This window comes from Melanotaenia boesemani, chromosome 21 (genome assembly GCF_017639745.1).
Source record: "Melanotaenia boesemani isolate fMelBoe1 chromosome 21, fMelBoe1.pri, whole genome shotgun sequence".
Taxonomy (NCBI): domain Eukaryota; kingdom Metazoa; phylum Chordata; class Actinopteri; order Atheriniformes; family Melanotaeniidae; genus Melanotaenia; species Melanotaenia boesemani.
This window is the reverse complement of record NC_055702.1, coordinates 23285053-23302180: the sequence shown is the minus strand read 5'-3', so window position 1 is coordinate 23302180 and position 17128 is coordinate 23285053. Positions and strand designations below refer to the sequence as shown.

General features: G+C 37.7%; 1 protein-coding gene across 14 annotated transcripts in view; it reads right to left on the bottom strand.

The window, feature by feature from the left end:
* Positions 1–17128, bottom strand: part of cacna1g (calcium channel, voltage-dependent, T type, alpha 1G subunit) — a 318055-nt gene that overhangs the window by 61824 nt on the left and 239103 nt on the right. For all 14 annotated transcript variants that reach the window (XM_041973670.1, XM_041973675.1, XM_041973678.1 and 11 more), the window contains 2 exons: positions 14273–14341; positions 11923–12107 (listed from right to left, as the gene is read on the bottom strand). In XM_041973670.1, the coding sequence (XP_041829604.1) occupies positions 11923–12107; positions 14273–14341 (254 nt within the window). The remainder of the gene's footprint in view (positions 1–11922; positions 12108–14272; positions 14342–17128) is intronic.

Below are 17128 nucleotides of genomic sequence, written 5' to 3'. Positions count from 1 at the left end.
TTCAAACACTGAAAAAACACAATGTCCACATTTGCAACCAAACCTCTTCATGTCCACATTTTACTAATACTACATGATGATCTGATAAATGCCATGACACATGGAAAGGTCTACACAAAGAAAAACAGTGCTACATGATGAAGGAGGTTGTTAAGTTGATGATCAGCCCTTTATTTGTCTATTGTCTGCAGAGCATGGTTTTCTCTGTGCAGACAGCTGAGTGAAAGAAGAGTCAGTGCACATCTAGAGATGACATGAGATAAGGGTTCAGGACAAGAATAATCAATATTCCTGTACACAGAGCACAGAGGTGACAGCTACACCTCATCATTATGATACTCACTGGCTCTACTTGTATTCTTAAATTATATTGCATTGAGGTACTGCTTCTGGCCTACAGAGGGCTCTTGTGCTCAACAACTGTATAGACATGTGTTTCCCTTTGTGAGACAATGCAAATACGTTCACAGATATCTGAAGATTCATAGCATTACTCCAGTGGGAGTGATGCTATGGACACATTTGCATTGAATTCCTCTAAAAAGACAGGGAACAACATCCAGCTTTTTGTTAACCTGCAGGGAAGAATTTACACACCATTTTTAGGCATATACTATATGTCTAATATGGATTCAAAACAGAGCAGCTATGCAGAAAAATGTTTGCCGAAATGATGTTTTCCAGCCAAATATTCAAGGATCATTCACTTAAACTTCACTCTACATTATTTCATAAAAGTCCCCATCTCACTTAGTTCATAAAGTTAGAGAGTGACACGATGAGGGAAACGAGGGTTGAGCTGATAAAAAGTGTAGCTTCTTTAGAAATCAGTGAATTTGCAGAATCTATAAAATGATGAAGTGTGCAGTGTACAGTATTATGCAGAAGTCTTGAGACACCTCTCATTTCTTGTAAACTGCCAGTTAAACAAAAACAAATTGCTGTGATTTATTAAAACAGCAGTTTTAAAAGCAAAAACATTTTTTTTTTTCAATTCTAAAATGTTTTGGTTTATATTTTATATTTTTAGTTTTAGTTCATATTTTATATAAAGTTTATATTTTATTATCACCTTCATTCTAAAACACAGCCTGAACCCCTTTTTAGACAAGCCTTTGTACCATCAACACTGGTCCGTCCCAAGTTAGGTGTCTTTCTATGCATAAAAGATTCATTGTTCAATAATAAATAGCCTAACAAAATAAGATATTTGTCTGAAAATGGTCAGGTGCGAGGACTAGATTTAAAATGAGAGAAAAAACAGCTAATGCCCAAAGAAAAACTGAAAGACCTTTAGAAAAGCCTGAAGAACTATGGCTCAGAACTAGTTTGAAAGGTTACATGAATGCCTGACTGCTCGGAAAGAAAATTTAAAGAAATAAACGGAGACTCAAAACTTTTGGACTGTGATATATACTTCCTTTAGATTGCACATTTTTTGTTTAAGAATGTATTTCCCCTCATTGCTGCTTTGCATATGAAAACCTCAGGACAACATTTCTACACTTTACATCATGTCCTATTTTTTTGCTCTGCTCAGGCAAGTGTTAAGGAGAGGAACGAAGGAGAGATGAACCTGTGATTATGGATCAATACTCCCTGATGATATGGAACATAAAAAAAACATACATTTTGCAATGAGCTCTTCTCAGTAATCTCAATTTGTTTATGACACAAAAAGGATGACAGGATAGAGGGAGCCAGAGCGAGAAGGTGGCATTCACCTCTAATCTATCTCTGCATCATTTCATAGTGGTTCAATGGATAAAGCAGTGGGAAGGAGTAAGAATCTTCACATGTCCACCATTCGCCTTTCTCCATCACCAACATATCATTCACATTGAGCAAAGGAAACAACAAGTAGGGCAGTGAGAGGCAGGAGTGTTTAAACAGTGCAAACAGAGGGATGCTGAGACAGAGACATCAGGAACAGAGGGAGGAGAGGAGGGCAGGAGTATAGAGGGAATAACAAATGAGACAGATTCTCTTTTTTTGGCTAAACTTAGCTTCTTACTATATAAATGTTCTGTGTTTTCTTCTTTTACAAACTGTTGTTTGATTCTTTGGCTATTAGAGTATCCGTGTAAATATAACATGGGATGTGAAAGTGCTGTTGATTTTAGATTTATAAACAAATTCTTCTGTGCAAGGCAATTAGAAAATGTTCAAAAGCAGAGCATTGTCTAAGTGCTTTTCTGATTTTCAGTCAAATGTTTCTATGATATGGATACTGCACATGCTGGTAATGCAGTAACAATGCATTTTTATATATTTTGCAGCCCTAAGTATTACAATCTAAACAACAGCTCCCCAGGCTTTCTGAAAGTCTTTCAAAGATTTTCCTTGGATATTGGCAGTCCTTTATCACATTTTCAGACATGGTGTGATGTCATCGTGAATGAGTGGGTGTTAATACAGCTAGCAAAGGCAAGAGCAACAGCAAAAACATGAAAAAATACAGATATTAAAGAGTTTTCCCAATCAAAACCTGAGGTGCCCTAGATCAAAGATAACCACAGTATGTATTACCAAACATAGTGCTAAAGACTTAAAATCATACAGTCCGGTGAAGAGTGAAGGTTTTGGTGATATGATTAAAAAAATAGAGCAGTAGTTAAAAAAAGAAAAAAATCTATGGTTTTTACTGACAAATGAAAGTTATGAACCATGACTAACGTATGTCCTGAATATCGGCCAGATCTTAAGTTGACACACCACTAGCCTCTTCTTGACAAGAGTCCCCTGTACAGGGTGGAGCATGAGGCGTGTGCAGTACAGAAGATCTCTGCTCGCCCTAGGAAGCACCAATCCTAACATGTAGCATATCAAACTGATGGAGAGACCCTCACATAAAGGCATTGGTATCCAAACAAACCCAATTCTAACCCAAAGCAGTTAGAGTGTATGGAAAAATAACAAAAAACATAACAGAACTGGCCACTTTAGAGTCTCTACTAATTTCTCCAATTCAAGCAAAACCACACAAACAAGGTGTCATATGAAAGCAGAAACTCTGCTGATTACAAAGATGTTTGCCCCAAAGGTTTGTAGGACAAAACTCTGGGAGCTAGCAGCCAAATAATAGCAAATAACAAAATCTCAAAGTCATAAATAATGTCTTACCTTTGATGGTTTGTGGCCAAAAACTATACATCACTAGAGAAAAATTCTGCTAGAGTGTTTTCCTATGACTCTGAATTTGTTTGAAAATTTTCATGAGGATCCTGCTAGTTTCCATGGAGATGGAGGAGATTTTATAGTGAAGCATTCACTCTTTCAATGATATATTCTCTTGGGCTTCACTTCTTTTTGGATCCTCATGGTGTTTCTAAGGTAAATGTGGGGGTTATCCCTGGATTCTCCTAATTCAGACAACTGATAGGGGTGTTGATCATCAACAATGGCTGATGGCTTCCTGAGATATTTACCTGTATAACATCTCTATCTGTGAAACTGATCAGGTTCACTTTTTTAGCTTCTGCTTTATCACAGTTCCTCATCAGACATGCCTTTAATCATTCCTAGATGAACTGGGCTGCTATCCTCTGATTTTCAGTTAAAGTAGTGTACTTTACTTTTAGGAGGCGATAACCATTTACATTTACAGGAAGTAGAAAAATTAGGCCTTATCAAGAAGAGATTCTTCTCTATACCAAACTCTGGAACATTTAACAGCATGGGGAGATTACCATCAGATAGCAAAGTAGAAAAGTTATTGTTGGTTAAAGTTTTTGGACGATACGTCAACTCAAACTTGGTGTTGTGTGACAGTCTTTGGTGTAAAATAAGCAACAAGTATTAGTTCTGCAATATTACATTTGTGACAGTTTCATACTCTAAAGTCTAAGTATATTAAAATGTAGAAATAGAATGTTTGGAGCCTCATACTAGAACACTTTGAATTATGGACCGGCTCAAGTGTTTCACATATCGAATACTCTGTAGAGGTACTGCCATTACAACTGTCTGCTCTGCTAAAAAAAAGGGTAAAAGAATTCAGCAATACAACAAAGCAAGTGCATTAGATACCCATGTGAAAACCTGGAGATAATTATATCATCATCAAGTGACAGATGAGCTCAATGGCTGATCTGACAGAGGTCGACCACAGTCGGGATTTATCAATAAACACACTTAATGACCAGCCCTGACCTCACAACTGCCACAGAGCTCTTTGAATCAGGTCGCCTGCAATGAAGCCCCAAGAGCGTGTCAGGTAGAATTAATGGCCGCACCGAGGTATAGTTTTCTAGGCTGCAGCTCAATTGTTGATGAGGTGACGCTGGGTGACATAAAAATGCCATTTGGTGACACAAGGTGCAAACCTGTGGGGCCCTCCCTGCAGCCAGCCCTCATCTCCTGATGTGTGCTTGATTAATGACACATGCAAAAGTGTATGTGTGTGCTCTGTTAAACAAAGCTGATGCATCACTCTGTCACACATAGACACAGATGCTTTCCTGTGCCATTAAAAATTTTCACTGAGTAGCAAACTATAACATATTCCTGTGTACAAACACATGCACACATAAAGACTCAGCTGCTTGTTGCAATAACACTCAAACACACAGACAGGTTATTGCTAACCCCTCATAAGCTGCAGTAGGCATCCTCCACTGTTTAAACCTCGGTTGCCAAAGAAACAAACTGTCATAAATCACAGGCTGCCATGGATTTTAACTTGGGAGCATATAAATGATCGTTGATTGATACTTATCCTCATATCTGCATCAGCAGCACTGTGCTGCCAGAGGGCAAAACACAGGCAACTCATATCTAATTTAAACATCCTATGAGTGAGTCAGCCATGAACAAACTGCAGTGAGCTGATGCTGAAATTCCTGCTGAGGCTTTCTGGAACACAATGTTGTGTTTGAGTTGTAATATTTTAGATATTTTGGAGTAAAAACTAATTTCATTGTAAAGTTGTAGAGTTTTTGTGTTGCTGGCAGCATAAAAATATTCAAGGTGTTGAATCTTTCACAGTTAGCCGGTTTAATTAGGTCATGAAGGAATATTATGGTGGAAATATATGCTTGAATCTCTCTCAGTTTGAAAATATACCTTAAAGTTCATACATTCTGAAGATTTGCACAACATTTCTGCTCTGTATAGCATTGTAAAAGTAAGTTTGGGTTATGGTGCTGAAGTTAGTTGGTTGTTGTGAGGAATTTCTATTACTGAATTATTGTGCTTGTGGTGGTTGAAATAACTCCAGTATTTCAGGAGCCAAAGTCCACAGTTTTCTGGCCTAAAGGGGCTACAAACTGAGTTAGATTCTATGCCTGGAGGCACTTTGTGCAGGTGAAGAAACGAGTCTTAACTAATATTATATTGCAATATGTGTTCTATATAACTTTCTGACTTTAAAAATATTTGTTTCTGAGTTCTCAGCTTTGTTTTTTCTTTTTCCCAGTATGCTGTATCACAGAAATTATTATAGTATTACAGTATTACAGAAATTATTCATTTTAGGGCACCATGTCACACGCCAGCAGCTGGACATCAACACACTGGCCATTTTGAATGTGAACTGGGGCTGATTCAGCAAAGAAACCCAAGAGAACATTATTGAAGAAAGAGGAAGAAAGAATGAGAGGACGAGACAGACACAGAGCAACACTGGACTGACTTTTACTGGCTGGAGAGATCTCAGATAAGAGACTAAACAAAGATGAATTAGCCATCATTAAGGGACACCTCACTGCCAAAGTTCAGTAGTCTGGATTTAATTGTTTACCAGATATGGATGGGACAGGGAGGACATTTCAAAATGCAGCATCCCAGATTTATGTGTGGAGTATGGCCGACAGTGATCCACTGATCTTATTCAGTAAACATTTACCTTTATTTTTTTTTCAACTATGCTGCTGTATTCAGTGACAACCATTACAGCAGGGGTGTCCAAAGTTGGTCCTCAAGGACCACTGTCCTGAAGGTTTTCAGTTTTTCTGCTCAATGACTGATAATAAATGAATCTAAAAGCCTAAGAGGTTCTGTACAATGACTTATTTTGAATCAGGTGTGCTGGAGCAGGGAAACACTAAAACCTACAGGATTGTGGCCCTCGAGAACCGGAGTTGAACACCCCTGCATTACAGTAATATGAAAATAACTAATTCAAATGAAGCCAATGTGGCTACCTCAGCAGCACACCAGCTCAATTCTCCATGGGCTCTGGTCACACACAAATCTCATTCTTTCTAATCATCATTTCTCTTGACCCTGATCTTGTGCTCTTTTTGACACCTATCAAGTTCATAACTGTGCTGCTGTGGTCTGTCTTGTTGCTTGTGCTTTTGCTTTTTCATTTTAAATCTTTTCAGCTTCTAAAATCAATATTTCATTTTCTTAAAGCTTAGCTTGACTGCTCTCTTTCCTTCTACATCACTACCAAATTGTATCTTGTTGAAGTGTGCAAAACGTTGATACCAAAATATCTCACTGTATTATTGTAATGCTGATATTGTCTCTTCAAACACCTTTCTCCTTGCTTCTTTTGACCGTAAGTCTTTGGGGTTATTAACTTGAATGTTGCACGACTTTGCAAAGAAAGTTTTAATACAAGTTTAAGACCATCTGTGCCTACTACGGCCATCTGCTGGTGTCACAGTCCTAGTGGTGCTTACCTTTGCCTACTTCCTAAAAACATCATAGAAAATATTTAAATACAAAATGAGGAAATATTCAGCTGTTACCAATTTCGCATGATTTGTGGATAATCTCAAATTCTTGCTGATCAATAAAAATTTAATATATTACGCTGCCTACCGTCAACTTTTTGAGCACTAATTTACTATTCAATTTTCACCCAAGTCCATAAATATGGTCCACTGAGCAGTTACTCAAGAAGGACCCATTTCACACCACAGCTGAGCAGACTGAATTATCTCTAACAGGATTTTAAAACCTGCAGTACAATATCAACACATCATACCCCACAGTTGCAGTTCAATTAATTAAAGCCTTTGATGTTTCACTCATCCTGTTGAATTAAAAGCTAATAACTAACATAACCATTGTGCCCTTCTCATATTTGGCACCCTTTGGTGACCCTCATGGTAATAAGTGGCAAAAAAAAAACAAGAAAAAAAAATCATCGTACATCAATATTTTTTTCTACTTTTTTCTCATAAATCATTTAAACAACTTTGGTCCCGCTTAAAACTGCCTTAAATTCAATCATTTATAGGATTTAAACCCTTTAGATGCAGGTTTGCATATCTGAATTACTGCCTCATTCATTACAAAAAAAAAACTGAATTATTTTCCATATGATAAATATTAGAAAGATGAGTCTTGGGTGGTAATTAGACAATTGTATATGTCAAAGAGTAACAACAGAATTGATTTGATTCCATTTGTCATTTTTATGATGTGCCAGAAACTCCCTTGGAGGACCCTCCTGACAAAAATGTACATGCACAAAAAACTGATATAATATCATCATATATCTGTATTGTTTTCTCCTTTTTCAATAAATCATTTGAACACCTTCAGACTTGCTCAAAACTACCAAAGATTCAATTATTTTAAAACCTGTGCCTCTTTAAATGCCCATTTATTCATTTGAATTATTAATTATCCATTATAAAACCTATACTAAACATAACTTACTTTCTATAAAATAAATATTTAGGGAATGGGGCTTTGGTTGTGATTACAGTCTTGGATATGTCAAAGATCAACAACAAAATTAATTTGATGTAATTACTATTTTTTTATTTGGTATCAGCTACTTCCTCTGATGACCTTTGTGGCCAAAAGTGTCCCACTGACTTTCATTAAACTACACATTTTAATCTCACTGTCATTACAGTTTAAACTATTCATGCTTTAATGTCAGCATTTCATTTGGAAGAAAAGTAGGGACACTTAACTAATTTAGTTCATTCAACTAAATTCAACTGGCTTCCCATTGTAGACAGAAACAGGGAATCCTGGTATTTTTAACAATTATAAAGTTAAGAAAAATGGACAAAAATGTCACAAGGAGGAAATAAGGGTATGATTCTACAGTATTGTTTCCTGAAACTCATTTACAGCCTTAGCAGAGAAGGGAGTCAAGCTGGCCAGCTTAGCCGTTTTCCTTTTTTCCCTTTTTTCCCCTCTCTCCCACTTTTTCCTCTTCACCGTTGGCCTATTTTCATAGACTTCCAAATCCCATTTTTCTCTCAGCCATCTCTTTCAAACTGAAGACATCACTCTCTAGAGAAACGCTTGCCCTTTTGCGACCTACACTACAAATTTTGCCATGTCCTCCAAGGATTTCTGTGTTGCCTAATCTGACTGTAAAACCTTCCCAACATGACAGTAATACAGCGTCAGCTTTGCTGGTATCAAGGAATTAAATTAGGAAGAAGAACTGGCAGAGACTAACAGAAGTCTGCTCTGGGTAAAATCGGGTGCATCTTTTCACATATTCAGCTTGTTACTGAGTCATCAGATTAAATTAGGAGGTCGTTCGCTTGACAGCCCATTCATTCATTAATGCCACATAAATATTTTACCTTGCAAGATTCAGTAGGTTATTTCTTTTACCATGCAGAGCTCAACTAGTTGAGTGAACGCTCCATGTATAAAGGCTTTAAGTCCAGATTTGATTCCTGGACTGAAGCCAATTCCTGCATGTCATCCCCCTCTTTATGCCTATGTTTGCTGTCTTCTCCCAACTCTCAATAAATGTCACAAGAGCCAATAAAATCATTACAGAAACAACTAATCTAAATTCTACTATTTTAGCATGTTGTGTGAACTCTACTATTTTGCTTCAACCTTCCAGATCTTCTACAGTCCGAACCTTCAAATAGTTTCAAACTTCATTTAACAGCAGAATAACTATCCTAAAGAATGACTCACCAGATTTGCACAAGAGAAACAAAAGGGGGTTTTCCACCAACATTTCCAGGAATTTTTATTACCTGGAAATTATTTGACATGGTGAAATAACTCCTGGTAATCTGAAGGATTCCATTTCCAACGCACCATCAAGTTTTAGAAAATTTATTATCAGGCTGATACCACTTCGTCAGTTGTACCCAATTCAGCTGTTGTGGCCATTCAGCTTCTTCATTCTCATTTCAGTTTCTTTAACTTTTCCTTGTTCTGTTTCTGTCTGCATCCTATATTCAGGTCTCTCAGCTTGTTGGCTATTCTTCCACACGCTCGTTTTTACAAGCTGGCGACTAAAAACCCTGAATGTCGTCCTCACAGATACATTCAAACGAGCCTGGACCTCGTCATCTGTCCACTTCTCATAGCTCCATTTTCAAGTGTCAAGCAAAGTTTGTAAAAGTAAAATAAGCATGTTTGAAGCAGTACCCTGGCCTGTACATAGAAGTGCAGAACGCTGTCACCAATCAGTTCTTCAATATACAGCCCTGCCCCTCAAAAATTCCAAGAAATATGAAAATCCTACCGTTTACCAAGTGCATTTTTCAGAAGAAGTTTGGAAGTGAGGGAAAGTTTTATACCCGGGTAACATCAGTGGAAATGTGTCAAAGGTTTTCTAAAATATCAGGTAAATAAAATGATAATGATACCAATTTGATACCAATGCTGATTCAGATTTGGCATGTTAGCACATTTAACGTTATCCCTCGTATCGATAGCAAACACAGAGATTCACAGTTCAACACACATGGCACAGAACAGCCTATAAGTTATAAATTGAGTATCATCAGTAGAGAATGCTAGCTGTTAACCCAAATGCTAGCCAAATTAGCATTGAAAGCTAAGTTTGCACAACATTAGATTCCCTATAACATAAAGGCCTACATTTCTAATAAGGTTTATGAATTACAAACCCCCCAGCTAACAGCAAACCAGCCCAGAACTTTTTAGGAAAAGACACTGAGCAGAAGTGTAGCAATGTGGCTATAGCTGTTCACATAAATGCTTAACCTTAGATTTACATTTATTGAGGCGTTTTAATTTGGAAATCTTTTTCTGATCACCTTTAATTATTGTTGGAAAGATTAAACGTGCAGATCTAAACTTGATTTTACCATTAAAGAAGAATGCAGACCTTAGGGTCCAAAATTATGTATCATGAACTGGTCAGTGGACTGAGTCTACATGTAAAATTTGGTTCAGATCCAACAGTTGGCCAAAGTAAGATTTTCATCACAACTTTAGGGATAAAATTTCAGAATGGGTGTATTCAGTGTGTGGGGACTCTACGCCATTAAAACAGCATGGATGACTACACACCATTTTTTCTCCAAATAAAGGCCGGTTTATATTCGATGCACAGGATGGATATACAGACTGACGGAGAGCTTCATCATATGTCGCCGCTTCCATGCTTCTTTTATGTTTCCGTGGGTAATAAGTTAGTTCATCCACAAGTGGGCAGTACAGAGTTCACTTTTATGTTTTGCACAACCGTCCATGTCTACACTTTGTGTCTGTAAATGCGAATGTTGTTGTTCTTAACTTCTTCGTCTGTGTCTTCTTCTTCTTCGGGTGCTTTTTATTTGGCGATTCTGCATCATCTTTATTCTGTTCCTCTTCTTCTTTTCTGGTTTGTTCCTTTCACCGGTTGCTTGTTAGCTCAACACTGCTCCACCAATTTCCAGTAGTAATGCTCTGTCTTCTGCGCCAAGTGATGGATAGTTAAGCTCCCTGAAAACACAACACAGACGACAGGCGAAACTGTCCGCCAGTCTGCGTATCCCTCTTCTGTGTTGAGCATAAATGGGCCTTTAGGGACCAGACGGCTTGCAGTTAATTCAATCAGGTTTCAGTTCCTTAGAGAGCTAATAAAAACAAAAACAATTTTGTCATGTTTATTGAAAAAATTGCCTAAATAAGTATTTATGTTTGTCATGTTGTTGATACCATAAGTAATGTACAAAGACAGAAAAAAGAAAAAAAAAAAAAACCTATCCTTAAAAGTTACTGTTAGGTGGTAGATTCCTTTGAGCAGCTTAATGAATTCAGTCATTCTTTTGAGTTGACATGTTAACAAGCAGTTCCATATTTAGCTCAAATGTACTAGATACCTAAGTCGTTCTGCATTAACCAATAGATAAACAAGTTTTCTTCTTCGTTGTGTGCCCCATCTTCTCCTTCAGTAATTGTTGGTGCAGCGCCACCTCTGGCGGAGAGTGGAACACATTATTTAAAAGGTTCGATTTGTTTGAGTAGTGCAGCGTGAACACAGTCTCAGTCTGGAAGAATATTGCACCCCCGAACTGAACCGAGTCCTCTGCAACTTAGCTTCCTACTGAGGGCTGAGTTTTGACAGAAGGATGAAATAAAGACCCAGAAAGTGTTACCTGAATGCAAACACATCTTTGTTGACACACACAAACATCTTAGTGTGAGTTCCAAGAAGAAAGTAACACCTTGAAGGGAGAAAGAGCATAAGTTGAAAAAGCAGAATGACGCGGACGAAGGATCCCCAGTGTTTAGTGGGTGAATTTGGTGGGTTGAAAATGAATATTTCATTTTTGTGCTCTCCCTGAGAAGTCTTATAAATATTCAAGAGAGGGCAAACTTGGAAAGCTCCTCACCATGAGATGAGACACTGAGCATGTTGATGTAAGTTAACTCAAGCATGAAGAGGCATCCAAAAAGCTCCACATGCACACAAGCAAAATCATGCTGGAGCCAAAACTATGAGACTTAGTCTGAAATAACAACACACACATATTTGGAGATTTGTGTATAAAAGCAGTCTCCAAATTGGAGATTTCCGCCTTATTTCCGCTCAAATAAACATTACAGTGCAAATCTGGGCTTGTGTATAAATGGTGAAACAAATTCCTACACACTAGCACCCACAAAAATACACACTTCTTCTAAAAGGTGGCACATGTCAGGGCAGAGAAGAAGCTCAGTTCATTCCCTTTCTCACACAAAAACAGAAAGTACATCGTTTGTACTACTTATGGGAGTCCTGGGAGAGCCACTTACCGTAGCGGCCTCAGAGTCCTCAGCAGCCTCAACACCCTGAGCATGCCCAGAATCTTGGTTCCCGAGTTGGAAATCAGCGACACCAGGATGTCAATGACAGAAATCATGACCAGCATCCCGTCCAGAATGTTCCAGCTGCTCCTCAGATAAGCCTTGTCCCCAAAGAACCAGCCCAGGGCCACAATCTGGACAGAAAGAGGGAAAATGAGCCATGGCACATTTACATGTAGACTTGAGAGAATTGGATGTGTGATTCTCTAAAACACTGATGTGTTTAATTTCTGTAAAAACTATATAAATGTCTTAAAATACTCTAAAAATCAGTGTTTATGGGTTTCTGTCTGTGCAGCTGCAGATTTGTTTATCAAGTCATTTTTATATTCTTGACGACATAATATTTATTGTCCCATACACCCGGCTTTTTTACACTGTAGGGGGATTGTTCTTTTTCGTAGCAAATACTATCAAAGGTGTTTTCCTAGCCTCATGTCGACTAGGTTCCAAACTTCATTTTTTCTGCCTGAAAAGCAATTTGTATTTCAGGAAATAAGAAGATAGGCTAACTTTTGGTTTTAATTCAGACTTTAATTATTTCTACCTAACCATCTATTTTTTCTTCACTTCACTTCGAAATATCTATTGCATCCAGGACTTGAATTACACTGGAGCTTTTGGAGGAAGCCTTTGTCGAGCGTGTGACGTGACTGTACACATCATGTGCATGCACATTTATTTCAGTGAACGTAGCTCGGTCAAAAATATGGTTACTACAATAAAAACATCCAGGTTTTTTTTAACTGTCCACTGATAACAAGCTGGATCCTTCTTCTCTGCTTTAGTCTGCAGGACATGGCACTCATGCTTTCCAGAAAGAATTTCACATTTCCATCCATCTGACCACAGAAGTTTTCCACTTTGCCTCAGAACATTTTACATGATCTTTGCTCAGCAGTGTTTCTGGTTAACGTTCTTCTTCTTCTTTGCATGATGAAGCTTTAACCTGCATTTGTAGATTTCAGGGTGAACTCAGACAGTAATTTTTGGAATTTTTCTGAGATTATTCCACATATTTTTAAGCAATTTGTCTTTTTTTGTCCATCTCAACATCTGAGAGACTCTGCCTCTCTGAAATGTTCCTTTCATACCCAGTCATGTTACTGACCTGTTGCCAATTGACCTAATTAGTTGTTTTTCATTTGTGTCAGTTATTTTTCCAACGTTTTTGGATTGATTTCTGCTATCAAAAAAAAGAAAAAGAAAAAAAAAACTAATATTATTCATGAAATGGTAAAATGTCTGTTTTATCATCTGATTTGTTGTTTATGTTCTATAAAATGTGGGTTTATGTGATTTAGAAAATTACTTTTTTCTGTTTATATTAACATTTTATACAGTGTCCCAACTTTTTTGGAATTGGGTTTGTAATTATTAGAGATGTGAATTTACACTTGACTAAAGACATGTCTTAACAAATATGTGGTGGAGCTGTCACCTCCTGCAGATTTAATTTAATTATCCTTATAAAGAAGACAAGACTCCATAGTGTTAATTGTTCAATTCTAAGGTTTGGATGAGGTTGAAGGTTGGGGTTAAATAAGGACTCGGAATCGAACGGGTGACAATATGAGTTCTGGAAATTTATGTACCTCAGTATTAATTATTCTGATATTACAGAAACATGAAAGTGTGTGTGTGTGTGTGTGTGTGTGTGTGTGTGTATTAGCTCTGCATTTGTGAATGATTGGGGCCAAAAATAGAGACACAGGCTTTGAATGGGTGACACCCATGAACTTTCCTCCCTCCTGCCTCCGCTCGCTGCTGCCCACGCCTGCATGGACCTCCATTCAAAGCTAAGCCATTTGAATATGGGTGAGACAATCCTCCTCCTCTGTATGCGCGCACCCCTTGTTGAGACTCTCGTTCTCACCCCCCTTTCTCTCCATTTTCCTTTTTATGTTGGCACAGTGCAATTCGCTGGGCACCAGGGAGACTATATTTTCTGTTCAGCTCTGCAGCCGAGTGGCTCTTGGAGTTCAGATTTAGACTAAAGTTTTGCTGTACGAACAAAAACAGATGTATCAGGTCTTCCCAGCAAAATGATAAATCTCAGTGTAAGACAGCCAGTGTTTTATTATTTTACCAAAGAAACACAAGAAGCTAAATATTTTGAGGGATAAGAACTGATGTCAGGTAAGTGAATAAGAAGAGAAATCATGGATTAATTCATGGAAGAACACAAAACAAAGTACACATTCTGTCTCTTGTATCACATAATGGTTAAAATGGCCAATAAGATTTAGGAAGTAAAGCGTTTTTTTATTGAATGCTGCTGTATGTGTAAATGCTTCACCTTTACGGTCATCTCAGCCACAAAGATTGCTGTGAAGATGTAGTTGGACAACGTCAGGAAGATCCGCTCCTGCACAATAAAACAGAAGAAACTTCATATAAAATTCATATTTTCTTTATAGGCATATTTTTTACTGAGCTTGTAGTTTGCCTCTAAACTGATCCAGAGTATAGCTAAATAATGTATGAGGCAGTTTTTTTACTCGTACTTTATCTGAAAACATCTTTGTAAAAACACTATTGCACTCTTTAATGATGCCTAGCAGGAACTTATGAGGTTTACTCTTTATTAGCGTTTCATGAAATATTAAAGATGGCATATTATGAAAAAGAAATTCACTTTTCTGAGCTTGAGAGCATATAATTAGGTGTCTAAAGTAACTATCAACTTAAAACCTCTAGGTAACACAACTCAGTCACCTTGTTCAAGGTCGCTTTGCTCTGAAAGGGTATTCAGTGAGTGGTTCAGATTAAAAAGTCAGTGTCGGTAATGTTATGTCACAGACACATTTCGGACTGCGTTACGTCCAGCTTGGTTTACGTGTGTTGATGTGTGCTCTCGGGTTGAGTTTTCATGTTGAATGATCCACTCAATCCCATGAAACAGTTTTAACCAGAAGTGTACATTCATTGTTCATGGGGGGGGGGGGGGGGGGGGGGGGGGGATTCTCAAACTGGGGGGCGGGGCAACATGACAGGGGGGCTCATGGTATTGGGAAAATGAAGCAGACAAACTAATGTTTTGACAACTTGGGCTCTTGGAAACATTCTGGTCCACACTTCAGACTACTTGGTGGTAATAATGCACCAATTTGTTTTTGCCAACTGACAAAAAAAAGTATAAAGAAGAAGAAGAAGAGCCGCAGCCTGGAAATCAGGGTTTGCATTGAAGGGAGAAAAGAAAAAGAGAGGTATGGAGAAACAGATAACTGGGATGAAAGAGGGCAGATATCTTGCTCTTAATTTAACAGTAAATGTGTTTCTTATTACATCTTCCTCACATCTGTGATATTATGCGTATAGTAAGGTATAAGTTATATAGTTATAGGAAGTTATTTATATATATATATATATGTGTGTGTGTGTGTGTATATACTGATGCAAGGTTGAACATAGCTTATTGAGGTGGTGGGAAAGTAGAAAATGAATACAGTGCATGTGGTATATAAGGACACAAACACCGCTGCATGCACAACCTCCCCCTGCTACAGACAAAGTTTCTCACAGAGTATGAATTGTCCAGACCAAAACAAACTTTATTCTTGTTCTTGCAGCCTCAATAATCAAGTTCTCATTTTTCACAGAGTATGTAACAGGCTTAACCACCTTAACCAGGCTACTAGTCCCACCTAAAATAGCATATTACAGACATTTCATTTACCATTTACCATTTCAATATTTGCATAATATATTTCCTTTAAGAAACTATGTTTATGTTTTTTGTTGGTGTTGTTTTTTTTCAGAAAATAAATTTTAGAAAATGACGGGATCATCTGATAGGGGGGCTAAAACCTATTATTCATCAGCTACTTGAAGGCTTAGAATATTGACATTTAATCCATGTTACCAGGATTTGGAGAAAAAGCAAGTTTCACACCTATGACCACCATTTTTGACATGTACTACCCTGCAGAGGCAACCAGCCGAGGTTATCTATATACTGAAAGAGCAGAGGATGCATTTTACTTTCTGAAAAGCCAAAGCTTGAGCCCAAAATGCTGTTATTATGAACTCTACCAGATTATTACATCTATAGGTGCATTTCTCTCTTTTTTTTATTTCTATTGTTTTATCAGTGCATACAAAGGTTCCCACTCAAGATGTCCCGGAAGCTTGTTGGCAGTACATCCATATTTGGCAAATTTTATATGAAAATTAAATTAAATCAAGCTGCATTCACAAATAAGCTGCATTTTGAGTTAATCAATTTTTTTTTTACCTTATAAATGATGAAAGTGTCAAAATGATTAAACAAATATATATTTTGTGACACAATATTGTTATATTAGTGGCTTAAGTTGATGAAAAGGTAGGAAATAAGGTTAAATAGACACTTCTCAAAAGAAATAATCAGGTGGCTTGATGCTTTGTTTTTATATTAAACACTCATTTTATAAAATAAGCAGCAAGTCTGTTAGACCTCCATCAATATACAGTCGAATGACTGCTCTCTCAGGCTTTGCTGTTGCCTGAGGCAGCATGCCTCTGTAGTGTATGTGCATGCTGGAGAGGAAGGGAGCCGATTTATTGAGCTAAACAAGGTCTGAGGAGAGAAAACAAGCATGCTAGCAAAAATAAGGTCCCTTCAATGACCGCTTATTTTTTTAGCTCCCCCTCTGCCTTAGGAGACATGACCCTGCTCTGACTATGCATGTGTGTGAGTGTGTGTGGACGTAGGTGCTTGCCTTTCCCATGGCCTCAAACTATCATCATACATGCTCTGAGGAACACAAAATCACATGCATACGCATAACAGAGATGGCAGCCCTGCAGCGATTTTTAAAGTCTCGGGAAATGTCTGTCATGACATCACTGACAACGCGACTGTAGAGAGGGTCATGAATTCCAGTCCTGACAGCGCCATTCCTGTCTGTCTCTGTAAACATGGGTGCATACTTTCAATCATACACTAATACAGACAATATCAGGCTGTAACACCGTGAAAATTTACCAGGTCAAGAGTCTGCCTTAGTACATGGAGCCTAATTCACGTTCTGGCAAAACACTGTTTGATATTAGCTTTCTACTTTTGTAAATTAGTTCTAAGGTCTTGAGAGCTAAGTGTAACTTTTATACATTTATATTTTTAATCTGACTATACCTATCACTGTTGGTTTAAAATAAATGTTTACATAGC